Genomic DNA, 16,115 nt, shown 5'->3' on the forward strand with positions numbered 1-16,115 from the left:
CTATACATTAGTCTAGAGTTTGTTAGTCTTACAACGTAGGCCTATATATTTTAAGTGAAGAGGATACAGGACAAGACAACCGAACAAATGATACATTCTTGTATTTATTGACCATTTCTGGATACAAATTGTCATAGGGCACAATAGAAATATAGACAGTGTACATTTAAAAGAATGATCCCATCTCAACTTTGCATGAATTAATGTACATGGATGATGTTGGTACATAAGGACATTGTCAAAATAGTTGCAGCTGTGATTGGATATATTTCATTACCGGAGTTCCACATGAACATGATACCCCTCAAATGGTACCCTATTCTTTATATAGTGCACTACCTTTGAACAGGGCTCTGGTCTAAAGTAGTGCACTATAAAGGGAATAGGGTGCCATTAGAGACTTTTACATGGAAAAGAGCACGGTGCCAAAGCCGCACGAGGCCTACAACGGAATTACAAGCTGGAGAGAACACCCAGTTTTTGTCACTAAACACACACATGACAATCTGAACAACCTGAACCAAGCTAACATTTCAGTGCACCAGAAGTAAGATTTATTAAAAAGATAGAACACGCTGGCTAATCGACTACAGTCAGCGAACACAGTTTGCAAAACTGCCAGATCTCCCTGACTTTACACATTGGCTTAGTGACCTGTCTAAGCTAGGTTATAAAAAGGGGGGGGGGGTGAGCACACTTTCACTAGTAGCTAGGCAGTTGTCTTTAAAATACCAAACTAGTTAGATTAAAAAAGACAGAAAATACACAGACTATGTAATACAAACATTTCTCAAACACTTGCCAGAGGTTACATTGTACATTTGAAACCAGTTGAAGAATGCAATATGGGAAAGTTAAGTGAGTATGAGATTCTGGGCCTTGTCAGGCACAATGCAGTTTTACGGGTTTTTATAACTGAGTTTGTAGCAGCTTGTAGGTTTGAGGAGAGACCCAGTAACTGGACTGTGATCTAGAGATCCCTGACACTGAGAAACACTGAGAAACAACAACAAAAAACAGTTTTTCTAGAGTAGACAGCAGACACTGACTGTATCCTCACAGACAGAGCAGAGTATTTCAACATCCTGTACAAAGTGATGACACAGAACGGGCCTTGGGCATGTAAAGAGGTGAAATGGAATGATCAGCTATTATACAGACCTATTGGATAAAACAGTGCCACAACAGTAACAATCCAGCTCCTAGTTTGGGCAACCACAGTTTGTTTCACCTAGAACTGACCAAGTGGCGATGGGTTGCAACAAGTACTGTAGACTGGAGGCCCACATTAAGAGGAACAGCAGATGCCAGAGTTCAATAAAAGCTCCCTGGAGTGGTGAGAGAATGTAGCTCCCCACTCAATGAATGCCTACCCATCCTTAAGCCATTATGACATAATTATGTTGGGTTTTCGTAGACGTCAAAGCAGCACAATTCCTCAGGTATTTGAGGGCATGTAGTGACCCGGAGGAACACGATAAAAAACAATCAGTCTGATCAGATCTTTGATTAATAACAGTACACTTTAGTTTACACAAGCCTTTTCCAGTGGCGCCCCAAAGAGGCTATAGGGAGACAAGCACAAGTCACACCAGAGAGACTAGTAAGGGACAGCTTATTTTGGGTGGGAGGGAGGAACAATTCTGCACAATCAGGAGTAACAGGGAGATGTCTACTACAGAGATTATACATGAATAACATTGCTATAACCGTATATTCAATGATCATACTGTATATCCTAGAGATCACTGGTAAGTAGGTGTAATGGATAGATTAACCACTTCACACTTAAAAAGCAAGTATAGGCAAAACTCACCTTTTGTCCAATAGAAAACCTGGAAATAAGTGTATATGCCATACCAGCTCAAGATACCGGTGTTAGGGAAAAAATTGTACCGCTAAGCCGAGAGAATGTCCTATACACTACAGTCTTTTGAAAGATGCATGTCCAAAAACTCATCATCAGAGCATACTTTAGTCCAATATAAAAGACTTGCAATACCATGACATACCCACAGAGAAAGTGTTGTCTGTCACCTGTCCTGTGATTATTTGATAGTTATATGCTTGTTGAGAAACATCCATTGGTTTTCCAGTGCATTTGCAGATAGAGGTTGGATGAACTGTGTTGTTGACCCTCCTTTGGCTAGAAGGCAAGAAAGTGAACAGTAGAACAGGGGTTGGGGTGGCACCAGTATTGGAGATTCAGTCCAGCTCTGGTTGACAGGAAGTCAGTATGTTGAGTGAGGTAGCAAGTTTACTGGTCTTCCTCCTCCTCTCCTTCTTCAGATGATGATTCCTTGGCTGTCTGTTCCTCCTTTTCCTGAAGAGACACCAAACACAGACCGGTCAACCCATGTTTCTCCTGGTTCACACCAACAACAAAACGGAATTGGATTAAATATACTCTAAGTCACCAGCAGACAGTGCATCAATCTTTCAACTACAATAACAACAACAGTATCTATTAGGATTCAACTATACCTAATCGGGTCAAAGACTCACTCAAGACAAGTATTTTCAGTGCATGTTTTATTCTGAATTAACTTAACCTACAATTGTGCAAAAAAAAATAGTAACAACAACAAAAAGATTGGATGTGTAAATATGTAGAAAATAGTATGTACATAATACGAAGCAGATACAATATGAATGAAGTAAAATGAAAGACCAACTGATCTGTGTTTCAGACAAGTAACAGTGGTTCACTCTAGTGCACTATCGACTCAATAAAAGCATGTCTGGAAGGCAAAGACACATTTTCTTTCTTTGTAAATAAAATGGCTGATAAAGGTTTAAACTTGACAGTTCCTCAATAGCTCTATAACAGAACATACAGTTCAAGTCGAAAGTTTACATACACCTTAACCAAAAACATTTAAACTCAGTTTTCATCATTCCTGACATTTAATCCTAGTAAAAATTCCCTGTCTTAGGTCAGTGAGGATCACCACTTTATTTTAAGAATGTTAAATGATAGAATAATAGTAGAGAGAATGATTTATTTCAGCTTTAATTTCTTTCATCACATTCCCAGTGGGTCAGAAGTTTACATACACACAATTAGTCTTTGGTAGCATTGCCTTTAAATTGTTTAACTTGGGTCAAACGTTTCGGGTAGCCTTCCAAAAGCTTCCTACAATAAGTTGGGTGACTTTTGGCCCATTCACCCTGACAGAGCTGCTGTAACCGAGTCAGGTTTGTAGGCCTCCTTGCTCGCACACGCTTTTTCAGTTCTGCCTACAAATGTTCTATAGGATTGAGGGCAGGGCTTTGTGATGGTCACTCCAATACCTTGACTTTGTTGTCCTTAAGCCATTTTGCCACAACTTTGGAAGTGTGCTTTGAGTCATTGTCCATTTGGAAGACCCATTTGCGACCAAGCTTTAACTTCCTGACTGATGTCTTGAGATGTTGCTTCAATATATCCACATAATTTCCCATCCCCATGGTGACATCTATTTTGCGAAGTGCACCAGTCCCTCCTGCAGCAAACATGATGCTGCCACCCCCGTGCTTCACGGTTGGGATGGTGTTCTTCGGCTTGCAAGCCTCCCCCTTTTTCCTCCAAACATAGCAATGGTCATTATGGCCAAACAGTTCTATTATTGTTTCATCAGACCAGAGGACATTTCTCCAAAAAGTATGATCTTTGTCCCCATTTGCAGTTGCAAACCGTAGTCTGGCTTTTTTATAGCGGTTTTGGAGCAGTGGCTTCTTCCTTGCTGATTGGCCTTTCAGGTTATGTAAATATAGGACTTAACTGTGGATACTATAGATACTTTTGTACCCGTTTCCTCCAGCATCTTCACATGGTCCTTTGCTGGGATTGATTTGCACTTTTCGCACTAAAGTACGTTCATCTCTAGGAGACAGAATGCGTCTTCTTTCTGAGCGGTATGATGGCTGCGTGGTCCCATGGTGTTTATACTTGCGTACTACTGTTTGTATAGATGAACGTGGTACCTTCAGGCATTTGGAAATTGCTCCCAATGATGAACCAGACTTGTGGAAGTCTACAAATTATTTTCTGAGGTCTTGGCTGATTTCTTTTGATGCTCCCATGATGTCAAGCAAAGAGGCACTGAGTTTGAAGGTAGGCCTTGAAATACATCCATAGGTACACCTCCAATTGACTCAAATTATGTCAATTATCCTATCAGAAGCTTCTAAAGCCATGACATCATTTTCTGGAATTTTCCAAGCTGTGTATAGGCAGTGTATGTAAACTTCTGACCCGCTGATACAGTGAATTATAAGTGTAATAATCTGTCTGTAAGCATTTGTTGGAACAATTACTTGTGTCATGCGCAAGGTAGATGTCCTGACTGACTTGCCAAAACTATAGTTTGTTAACAATACATTTGTGGAGTGGTTGAAAAACAAGTTTTAATGACTCCAACCTAACTTCCGACTTCAACTGTACATAGTGATGCATAGCACGCCTTAATAAGTCTCTCAGACTCCTTAATAAGTCTCTCAGTCCAGTACAGGCTTGCCAAGAGTTCCTTGAGCTCTTTCCGCTGGCGCTCAATCAAGCTCGGGAGATATACAGACTTAAAACATTCTCACATCTCTGGCGTACAACTGGCCACTAGTTGCATCATAGCTTCCAACATAACCCTTGCATAAGAACTATTTCCTAGCCTCCATCCCTCCTGCTCCAGCTCTTTGTCCTGACATAAATACAGAGCAAGTATTTTGGCGCTGGCAAGACGACGCTCATATTTCTCCCCAGAGCCCCAGGTCTCCCCCAGTGTTTGTTCCCCCTTAAAGATAAATAAAGAAGTTATGACATGAGTTATCATGAAAGGATAATTATCTACAGTTAGGTACAGCTAAAGGTTTAGGTTTAATCAACAACAAATTCAATACCACAAAACATCTAGTGAACACATTCCCCTTAATGCAAAACACAACTACTTCAAAACTATATTGTCATATATGTAAGTCTTAAATAGTTTTATTTTACATAGAGTGTTGTGTTTAGAGAATTCAACAATCATTGCTTACCTCGTCCTTACCTGTCCTCAGAATCGCATGAGGACGAGTCCCACAGGTCAGCTTTAGGTCAAAATGTGCAAATTCCTCATCAGAACTAAACAATTCCTCATCAGAACTATCAGTGTTTGTTGCAAGAAAGTCATCCTGAATGTTTCTTCAATGCAAGTTGTCTGGAATATTTATTGTTTTAAATTAAGCAATATACTCCAGGTGTAGTTGACTTCACATCTGGTAGCTGGTTGTTGCAAACAGAAAAGGTTAAGTTGAATGTTTTCATTTGCACACAATAGCTGCCGTGTTTTTTTGTTGATGGCTTAATAGCAGTGGAATATAAGCAGCAGCCACTGAAAACCCTCCCTCAACTTAATTCAACCAATCACAGGGGTGGTGGGTTTGGAGTTCACCTGGAATGAGTTTGTTAGGTTACAAAATTGTGTCTGTTTAGGATTGTTCGAGTTTGACTGTTCATTGTACATCATTTTGTTTGTATGAACTAGCCATAAGCATTTTAACCTTTGGGATTTCTGGCAGCGGTGAGCATGTGGAGGGGAACCAAACAGTGGCGACTTAAAGGAAAAATCCATTCAAAAGCTATTAGTCCACTGTTGATACTGTCCCAAAATGTTTTGCATGTCAGCAGTCAAGTTTTAAAGATTTTGAAGAAGCAAAGTGTCACTTGTCACATTATCATGACAATGTGTTTTGCAGCACCATGATGATGTGTTTTGCAGCACCATGATGATGTGTTTTGCAGCACCATGATGATGTGTTTTGCAGCACCATGATGATGTGTTTTGCAGCACCATGATGATGTGTTTTGCAGCACCATGATGATGTGTTTTGCAGCACCATGATGATGTGTTTTGCAGCACCATAATGATGTGTTTTGCAGCATCATACTGGTGTGTTTTGCAGCATCGTGATAATGCATTTTTCAGCATCGCGATAATGCATTTTTCAGCATCATAATGATGTGTTTTGCAGCATCATAATGATTTGTTTTGCAGCATCATAATGATTTGTTTTGCAGCACCATAATGATTTGTTTTGCAGCACCATAATGATGTGTTTTGCAGCATCATAATGATTTGTTTTGCAGCATCATAATGATTTGTTTTGCAGCATCATAATGATTTGTTTTGCAGCACCATAATGATGTGTTTTGCAGCATCATAATGATTTGTTTTGCAGCATCATAATGATTTGTTTTGCAGCATCATAATGATTTGTTTTGCAGCACCATAATGATGTGTTTTGCAGCATCATAATGATTTGTTTTGCAGCATCATGATGTGGCACGTGAAACTTTGCTTCTTGAAAACGTAGCTACTAACATGCAAAACATTATGGAACTGTAATAACAGTGGACCAATGGAGGAAAAAAAAGTTTTTTCATTTAGGAGTGTGTCAGAGTCAAGGGACATTACTGAGGGAGGCATAGTTAACCATAATATTAAGACCTATGATAATAAGAATTACTCTTACCTCCTTCTTAGGTCTTCCCCTGCGTTTCATCCCTGCAGTTGAGGCTGCTGGTGTCTTCTGTAGAAACCGAGGGAAGAAAAACAAACAATTAATCTAACTGCACAGAAAACTGCTAATCTACTGTCACTAGAGGGCACTAATACTCCTATAAGAAAGCAGATGGCTTGAGGGCATCAGGTTCATTGGCTATTATCTTGGAAGCTGACAGGAACTGCACACAGGGCACTCCAGTTCGCTGGCCACCTGGTCTGGGGCTCAGAGACAGCTGGTGAAACTGGGCAAGAAGAAACGAGCCCACTTCAGATCTATCCTTGAACCTAAACACATATGCATATATACACATATATCCCTTCCCTGAGCCCACTTCAGATCTATCCTTGAACCTAAACACACATACACATATATCCCTTCCCCGCACATACACATAGACACACCAACACACAGTGCTTAGAGGAGCGTGGGGGTTGGGGCGAGGAATAGAACTCGCCTGTTGCTATGGTGACAACGGGGAGAAAAGAACTAGGGATGTGTGTTGGGGGGGGGGGGTGTAATGTCAGCTTGGAAACAGTCTTGCAGCCTGCTGCACCTGCACCACACTGTGCATGACAAGCTACAGGAAGCTGGAGGACAGGAAGCCAGTGGGAAGTATTAACTCAAAACTGAGTGTCTCTTCAAGCAGCCAGTAAACTAAGATCTTAGAAAGGGAAGCTCTGGTCCTGTTATTTTTTACACTTGAGGCGAGAAGGGCCAAAATAGGTACAGTTAACGTATAAATCGTACTTAACAACAGACATTCTTTGAACCTGATGAGGTTAGCTGCCCTTGTGATAACAAAAGGGTCATCAACCGTCATAGGGACATGAAAATTACTTAGTGCTTGAATATGAGAATGAGGTTGAAAACTCAGGTAATATCAAGTTAAAACCATAGGGGCAGCTAAAACTATAGGGGCTTGTGACAGCTGCTCCATCTGACCCTAATGGTAACCTTTGGTCAACAGGGGCCTGCAGGTTTTGGCAGGATGACTGCTAAGCGTAAGTGACAGTAGCAGGTCACATTCACTCAGTTGTGTAAAAATAGGGCTACCAAATTGCCTTACCTTGCCCTTGGTGACAGTCTTGTTCTTGCTGCCTTTTGGCCGTCCCCTGGGCCTCTTTGGGGTAGGGGACCCACTGGGCTCCTGAAAGAAAAATATGGGAAATGGTCAGGCGGACAGCACAACATTACAGCCAAAGATGAAAACATGTAAATGGTGGTTTTATAGTTGTTGCATCCCACGGGTTGACACTATGGGCGCAACAATAAATGAAGTGTATTTTTTGGAGTGCAAACACAACATGGTATATGATGTGAAGCACACACCTTCTTAAACGGAATACTTTATTATTCAAGACACAAAGAGTGCGCTGTTCAAGGTCAGTGCAACTGACACCCGTTGCTACTTTAGGACTAACAGGTGGTCATAGCCACAGGCTGCCAAGTTCTATTAACTGTAACAAGCTCTAGAGAAATGACAGTGGTTTAAATCAGACCATACAATAAGAGGTATGTAGGAAGTAGCTTACTATAACCCAACAATAATATAGCTTTATGAAGACCAGTGAAGACTGCTACGGGAAAACATTGCTTCTGCTTTGCTTACATAAACCGATCAGTTAGAAGCAGAGGTAGAGTATGTGGGTTACTACTGGTTTAAGGGGTTCAGGTTACATATCACGGACAACCTGCCAGAACACATGATGACCATTACAGATGCACACATCCATGGCTGGTGGTGGTGGGGGGGGGGGGGGGGGGGGCTCTGCAGGCAAACTCCAGGGCCTACACATGATCTATCATACACAGAGAAAGTAATGTTGTGTTATAAAGACACTTACATCAGAACCACTTTTCACCGGTGGCTGTTTCCTTGGCCTTCCACGTCCCCTCTTCTCTGCTCCCTCTTTTGCTGAGATGGTGCCCTTATCACTCATGTTGAGGTGTAATCCTAAGAATAATAATAATAGTGTCTATTTTCACAATGCATGTCAATTGCATATACTACAATCTCTATTGTTGTATGTAAAACTGACCCTTTACCGTAGGGTTCTTAATAGTGTTATTACATAGTAAGTACAGTGACATAAGCATTTGCAGCACTATTTGTGTCTCATCTGTGCTGCATTCGTGGACTACTGATAAATAAACGGTTCAACCGGTTGTGTATAAGACTACATACAGACGGAGTCCGCAATGGAGACAGTCTACCAAGGAAATCTTTATTTAAGCGAAAACAATGTGATGAATGCAATTGCCACAATTCAAGAACTGCACAAATAGCAATAATTTAGAAATACAAACTGCATGCGAGGCTACAGCAGAGTGAAATGTCCTAGTTTGGTATAGGCTGAATGTTTAAAGCCCAGTCGCTACGGGTGCCCCGTTGCTCCATCAGGCACAATACGCAAACGAAAACAAAAATAGGAAATTCAATCGGAATAAGACTGTATGCAATATCGTTATTTTAGTCTAAAAAATGTTATCGAAGCACATTTACAACATTTACGCTTCCAGCCTATCGAATCCTATGTCAAAATAGCATGAAAACGTGACCGAATGCAAGGTCAGTTTTGTGTTCGTTGCAATAGGTTGGATTGCTCCTACCTTGATCCCTTGAAGATTATGGCCCTCCGCCGAATTATAACGAATGGTTCACCCACAAACCAGTCGCTTGTTTTACCGGTTAAATCCTTTAGCTAAAGCTCTTGTTTTATTCGACAGAGACTAGGCTACACAAAATCCGCCCCTTTAAATTCCAGTGTGCAGCACAGCAAATAGAAGTATGCTATTGAAGAGAATCCCTAGACAAGAGAAAGTAAAACATATTGTATGATTGTTTAAAATTACCTTATTTAAAACGAAGCAGGCGAAAGTGCAGATCCAAAGCGTGCTAAAAATAGCTGTCTGTCTTTCCCCAAGATAAAGAAAATGCGCCAGTCTCAAGGAGTTTAGGGCAATTTAAAGAGGCGTCCTCACAGGAGCTATAACATTGGAGGGCGGAGATATGATAAGTGGGCCACCATCATCAACCCAACACCCCAGCCCCTTCATCCTTCCCCAACCCCCATTCACATCCAGATGTATTGTTTCAGTTTCCAGGTGGCTAACCTGTAGTCTGACATTTCTTTATTCCTACAGCCAGGTTAAAGCTACAGTCTGTAGTGTTCCCACAGCAATATTAAATAATGAAATATTATCCTTGGTTTGAAAGAAATGGTGTACCTTGAAATCACGTTTTTTTTAAGTTTTGCGTTCATGGAAAGTAATTACTGGATGACTACATATAATAGAAACCAAGTAAAAAAGTTGTATTGTAAGTAGGCCTAGTAGGCTTGTAGCCTATCACATTTAGCATGTTCTCCATTTATACAAAGAAATGGTGTCCCACTCTTTGAGTGTATCTATACATTAAGGAGTTTGCTTTAATAGTGTGGTTAATGGTTTCAATTCATTCAGGACTGTGTGTCATTAAATAGCATTTAAAAATATGGTTATATAGCTTAGGTATTCATAACATATAAACTTGGCTTAAGGTGCATTCTGTGAACTGTAACAAGAGATTTAAATATATGAGATAGACAAGCTAGATAAGAAAACATTAAATGAAAAGAAACAAAGGAAACCTCTGTCTGTTATCAGATAGATTATGTTTACTGGCGTGATTACTGCATGACGTAACTGCCACCGTACTGTATGCATAGTCACCCTCCTCCATCGGTAAACCTCTCCACCAGACCTATAGCTTTACTTGAATGTAAATCTCCCAACCTGGAGTTGATGGGTTCACAATGCATGTGAGAGAGATAGGTGTCAAACCATTAACTGATGTCCCATTGGAACACACCTTTTTAGCAGCAAATGGCTCCATATCCCCCACTCTGCCCAAACATAGAATAAGGGACAGATGACAATGAGCCATCTACTGTGGTGAAGTGTATTACACCTTGCCACCTTTCCCCCAGACACACACCTCCCATCCTCCTAAGCTGGAACAGGAACACATCCCAATCCCCCCCGCTCAACAAATGCTTTCCATGTGCCTGCTAGGCTGCTATATAGTTATCTTTGGTTCCATCTGACTGTCTAGGACTCAGTTTCACACCAATAAGCACAAATAAAACAAAACAATTATTGCTGGAATGTACATTTGCTTAAATGTACTATGTGTTACTCAAGTAGGCATTTTAAAGAAACAGCGAACAGTGAAATAAAATGTAATAATGCAGTAATTACAACCATCAGTGTGATATGTTTATTTAGCAATTGACACATTATTGAATAATTTCTATAATAGCTGGTACAACTGAAACATTAAAACAAAACAAAAAGCAGTTTCACAGGATACTTTGAACACATTTTCAGTTTGCAGTTTGTTTTTAAAAGTATCTTGTTTAAAGAAATTGTGTTAGTTTCAAATGTAAATCGTTCGGTGAACAAATAGTTAGGTAAATAGAGATTTTAGTTTATGGTGAATTGGTTAGTACAGAGGCTTCAGAGTATGAGCCTGTGTGTACAGTATCTGGTGAGATATACAGTGTATGTATACTACTGTACATGGTGGGCAGATAGGATGAGTGGGTAATGGGGGAAATTAGATGGGGAATGAATGGAGAGAAGTTCTCTTTTTCTGAATGAATCAAATGTTCTGCTCAGCATGTGCTTGCCTGGCACGCCAGCTCCCCCTCTCACTCTATTCATTTCCTTCCTCTCTTTTTTCCCCCAGTCCCCCTAACTTATCCACCCGCAAATCCCCCCCCCCCCCCCCCCCCATCCTCCCCAAGCCTCTGCCATGCTCTCTATACTGATGAACACAGGGCAACCAGCTCAGTGAGTGTGTGTCTAAGGAATGTCCTCCACCCAAAGATGGGATGAGCCTTGCTGCTTAAAAACTCACCATTTCTTTACCTTTTCTGTTGAAAAACAATATCCCTACAATAATGTACAAACTTAAGGGTGAACAAATATGTTTTGAGAAAAATAGTTTTTTGTGTGTTTTTTTTAAAACTTCATGGAGTAAGCCAATTCAAAGAGTTGGTCTGATGGTGCACTCTGATGTCATCGCCCCCCCCCCCCCCCCCCCTTGCTTGAGGAACAATAGAGAACAAAAGAGGAAAGGCCCTGGCTGTTTGCTGTTACCATAGACTTCCAGTTAGCAATTGCACTAACGCTAGTTAGCAACTTCCTTAAACTGCACGAAGAGTCGCAGAGACATACAAATCCACGAGTTCATCTGACTCTGGGGATGTAGATATTGCCAAAATCCTGAAGTATCCCTTGAAGTAAATCAGGTGATAAACGAGCTGAAAAGAAGACTGGAGTAGGACTTTAACTATGCACCATGTACAGCCTGGAGCAGGACAGGGTGATGATGGGCAGTAGCTGATGTACTTGTGCTATAATATTTTTTTTTAGATTAGACATGGCAGAACTGAGTAATGGTGTAGGCAATAACGGACCTGTGTTCAAATAATATGTTTTCACATGGAAAAAAGTATTCTCAAACTTTTCCCCAGTAAAGTATTTGAAATACATACCCCAAATAGTATTTCACCACAAGTAGACAACACCTGTATTCTAAATTGTGAGTTGGGTTGCATTAAAAAGCAGTCTGTTGACAGTTAACACTTAAGCTTGAATATAAATACTTTCATTTCAATGGATAAATAATCATGCAGAATTCAGCATTACAAAGTGATAAGGAAACTCCCCTAGTTGCAGCTGAACAAAAAACAAATGGCTTTCTTATCACTAACCACAAAAGGCTGCAAAACATTCCAGTTAAAATTCAGCAAAAACACACAATGAAACACACCAAAAAGCCAATCACTTCCATTCCAGACTTAAAGCACTCTCTGGAGAACCGTCTCCTGGCTTGTAGACGATCACAGGCAATTCTAGGCTATGGGAGTCCTAATAAACTCTGGGGGGGTCTTGGCCCACTTTGGCATGCTAACCCCCTTTCTCCTATCTTTCTTCCTCCTTTAGGCTCTGTGCAAACCACAGAGCTCTGCAGCCAAACTGACTAACAGATGTGGACCAAAACATCCTATTCCTGCCTGCGCCTGGGTTTCCCCCTGCGTGTGCGGCTAGTATTGGCCCAGGATGGATCTGGAAATGACTCATACTACGCACACACTCGTCCTGCAAGAGGGAAATACAGAAAGAGGGAGGGAGAGTGAGGAGTCAGAGAAAGGGATAAAGAGAGAGAGAAGAGGGAGACATATAAACATACACTTAGCACAGTTCTCCAGACAGGACCTCAGGAGGGGTGAACGAGGGAACAGGGCATGCAGAGGCAAGGCAAGGTGGGCGGGGATGGGAGAGAGTGTCATTTTTCTAAGCGGAAGGGGCGGGTGGAGGTGAGGTGGCAACAGATGGGGACTGATTCACTGAAGTTCATGATGAGTAATGGCTGACTCACACAAACACAGGAAGTGGCGCGTGCTGCTCATTTAATGAATAAAGTGCTGGTATTTATTTGAAACTGAAATAACATATCGCACTACCTAATTTCACCGTGATGCATCATTCGGAAAAATAACTTCCTGTGCGAGTCAGAGCTCCACTTTAATTTTCACATCCTGAACCCTCTAGGTAAGGATCCTCTGGGTGACATTCCAGGGTCAGGCTTTGGCGCCAGATAGTTATAGCCCTACATCTAATGCCCTTCATTTTGCAAAGGCTATCATTTCCAAAACTTTACAATAAAATTGGGTTGACACACAATTACTCTGACTGATATGTAAATCCTTTCTGATATAAGTATAATAACAGCAATAACAAAATGCATCTTTGTATGTAAAATTGAATTTGAATTGCATTCAAATCTCAACGCCTATACCAAATCAACCCCTGCCCATCCTCTACCCTTCTATGCACTATGGTAGATCTGAAAGGATTGGATAAATGTACGCAATATGTAGTATTGGGGAGTAATGAACTACATGTAGCTCAACTAGTCATTTAATGACATTTGCAGAAACTTGGTGGTTGTTGAGCTAAAATTACATTTTGGTAGTGTTTGCAGTAGTTAATGACTTTTTTTTGACATGCAGCGATGTAGCTAACTACTGAAACCACACTACTTTTTTAGCAAAAATGTAATAAAATATGGGTGAAGTAGGCAATAATTTATTTGCATTTCCGGCATCAGACCTGCTTAATTCCCACTTGAAACCAGTGAAGGCTGCTAAGGGGAGGACGGCTCACAATAATGGCTGCAATGGAGTAAATGGAACGGTATCTAACACATCAAAGATGTGGTTTCCATGTGGTTGATACCACTCCAATGACACCATTTTAGCCATTACTATGAGCCTTCCTCCCCTCAGCAGCCTCCACTGCTTGAAACATAGTTTTTGTATTTAATGGGCTAAATTACACATTCTGTTAACATCTGACTCCAGAGTGATATGTTCTTGCAATTTTTAATCTATGACATTTCAGATTTTGATATGATAATTTATCACAAAGTAGTTTGAATGTGGTGAACTATTTTTTAAAGTAACTTTAGTTAAGTAAACTATATTTAGCTTTAGTGTATAGCTTAACTTCTTCCAGCGTGAAGTAATTGCTAGCTTGGTAAATTATATTTTCAGAGTAGCTTACCCCAACACTGGCAATATGGCAGACATTCTACTGAGCCTATCAGAGGCCATGGTGGAACTATTAGCATATTGCTTATACCTATACAATCCTTTCAGGTCTATAGAAATACATACACTACATAACCAAAAGTATGTGGACACCTGCTCGTCGAACATCTCATTCCAAAATCATGGGCATTAATAGTGAGTTGGTCCCCCCTTTGCTGCTATAACATCCTCCACTCTTCTGGGAAGGCTTTCAACTAGATGTTGGAACATTGCGGCGGGGACTTGCTTCCATTCAGTCACAAATGCATTAGTGAGGTCGGGTACTGATGTTGGGTGATTAGGTCTGGTTCGCAGTCAGAGTTCCAATTCATCCCAAATGTGTTTGATGGGGTTGAGGTCAGGGCTCTGTGCAGGCCAGTCAAGTTCTTCCACACCAATCTTAACAAAACATTTCTGTGTGGACCTTGCTTTGTGCATGGGGGCATTGTCATTTGGGCCTTCCCCAAACTGTTGGCACAAAGTTGGAAGCACAGCAGAATTGTCTAGAATGTCATTGTATGCTGTAGCATTAAGATTTCCCTTCACTGGAACTAAGGGACCAAGTCTGAACAATGAAAAACATCCCCAGACCATTATTCCTCTTCCCCAAAATGTACAGTTGGTACTATGCATTGGGGCAGGTAGCATTCTCCTGGCATCAGCCAAAATCAGATTTGTCCTTAGGACTGCAAGGTGAAGTGTGATGGTGAAGTGTGATTCATCACTCCAGAGAACGCATTTCCACTGCTCCAGAGTCCAATGGCAGTGAGCTTTACACCACTCCAGCTGATGCTTGGCATTGAGCATGGTGACATAGGCTTGTGTGCGGCTGCTTGGCCATGGAAACCCATTTCATGAAGCTCCCGATGAACAGTTCTTGTGCTGACATTGCTTCCCGAGGCAATTTGGAACTCGATAGTGAGTGTTGCAACCGAGGACAGACGATTTTTACGCGCTATGAGCTTCAGCACTCAGCGGTCCCATTCTGTGAGCTTGTGTGGCCTACCACTTCACGGGTTGTTGCTTCTAGACATTTTCACTTCACAATAACAGCACTTACAGTTGACCAGGGCAGCTTTAGCGGGGCAGAAATTTGACAAACTGACTTGTTGGAAAGATGGCATCCTATGCTATTGACGGGGCGGCAGGTAGCCTAGTGGTTAGAGCGTTGGACCAGTAACCAAAAGGTTGCTGGATCAAATCCCCAAGCTGACAAGATAAAAATCTGTCGTTCTGCCCTTGAACAACGCCACTGTTCCCCGGTAGGCCGTCATTGTAAATAAGAATTTTTTCTTAACTGACTTGCCTAGTTTAAAAAAATTATATTGCCACATTGAAAGTCACTGAGCTCTTCAGTATGGGTCATTTTACTGCCAATCTTTGTCTATAGAGATTGCATGGCTGTGTGCTCTATTTTATACACTGCCAGCAATGGGTGTGGCTGAAATAGCCAAATCCACTAATTTGAAGAGTTGTCCACATACTTTTGGCCATGTAGTGTACATGGCTGAGTAAGGACTTGAGTCTGGCGACTGTATGGTGTATGGCACCATCTAGTGGACGTAGTAGCACAGTGGGAAGCAATACATTTTAGGACCCTTGTAGGTATAAAAAAAATATGAAACAATTATTTGATAAAATATTGAATTTGTCCCATATGAACGCACTGAATAACACATTAATAAATGGCACAACAGACAGTCAGAGCGATCAAATGTGATGAAAATCTGCGAATACTTGACCAAGGAAATATTTTTGGTTGGTAATCAGGGAATTTTAAACAGTTAGGAAGGGAGACATTGAAAACCGGATTAAGTGAATTAGCAGCAAATGTGTTAAACGAGCAACTAATGAGCATGGAGAGCCTCACAATTTTGACAAAATCTAATATGTCTAATATAGTTATTTATTTATTTACTTTCGTAGCTCTTATGCCAAAAGCATACTTTTTTA

The 16,115-nt window shown here is 41.0% G+C and overlaps 1 protein-coding gene across 3 annotated transcripts; it reads right to left on the reverse strand.

Moving 5' to 3' along the window:
- Window positions 1-84: 84 nt before the first annotated feature.
- LOC129829993 (high mobility group protein HMG-I/HMG-Y-like) lies at window positions 85-9,539 on the reverse strand. 3 transcript variants are annotated; one of them, XM_055892091.1, is made up of 6 exons: window positions 9,376-9,539; window positions 8,367-8,476; window positions 7,589-7,669; window positions 6,490-6,546; window positions 5,014-5,064; window positions 2,518-4,769 (listed from the first exon to the last, which is right to left on the reverse strand). In XM_055892091.1, the coding sequence occupies exons 2-6, from the start codon at window positions 8,460-8,462 to the stop codon at window positions 4,569-4,571; spliced, it is 486 nt and encodes a 161-aa protein (XP_055748066.1). In that variant the 5' UTR covers window positions 8,463-8,476; window positions 9,376-9,539; the 3' UTR covers window positions 2,518-4,568. The 3 variants fall into 3 exon arrangements, with proteins under 3 accessions (XP_055748068.1, XP_055748066.1, XP_055748067.1); XM_055892092.1 differs by lacking the exon at window positions 9,376-9,539 and adding an exon at window positions 9,133-9,353; XM_055892093.1 differs by lacking the exons at window positions 2,518-4,769; window positions 5,014-5,064 and adding an exon at window positions 85-2,323 and having other exon boundaries at window positions 9,376-9,525.
- Between the last annotated feature and the right edge of the window lie 6,576 nt (window positions 9,540-16,115).

Source organism: Salvelinus fontinalis, chromosome 31 (genome assembly GCF_029448725.1).
Source record: "Salvelinus fontinalis isolate EN_2023a chromosome 31, ASM2944872v1, whole genome shotgun sequence".
Taxonomy (NCBI): domain Eukaryota; kingdom Metazoa; phylum Chordata; class Actinopteri; order Salmoniformes; family Salmonidae; genus Salvelinus; species Salvelinus fontinalis.

Excerpts from the sequence above, each read along its gene's own strand:
- LOC129829993 (XM_055892091.1), bottom strand. The coding sequence starts at position 8,462 with ATGAGTGATAAGGGCACCATCTCAGCAAAAGAGGGAGCAGAGAAGAGG. Across the intron at positions 6,547-7,588 it reads AGACTGTCACCAAGGGCAAG|AAGACACCAGCAGCCTCAAC; the intron begins GTAAGGCAATTT and ends CGGTTTCTACAG. Across the intron at positions 4,770-5,013 it reads TGAGGACAGGTAAGGACGAG|GGGGAACAAACACTGGGGGA; the intron begins GTAAGCAATGAT and ends TTTATCTTTAAG.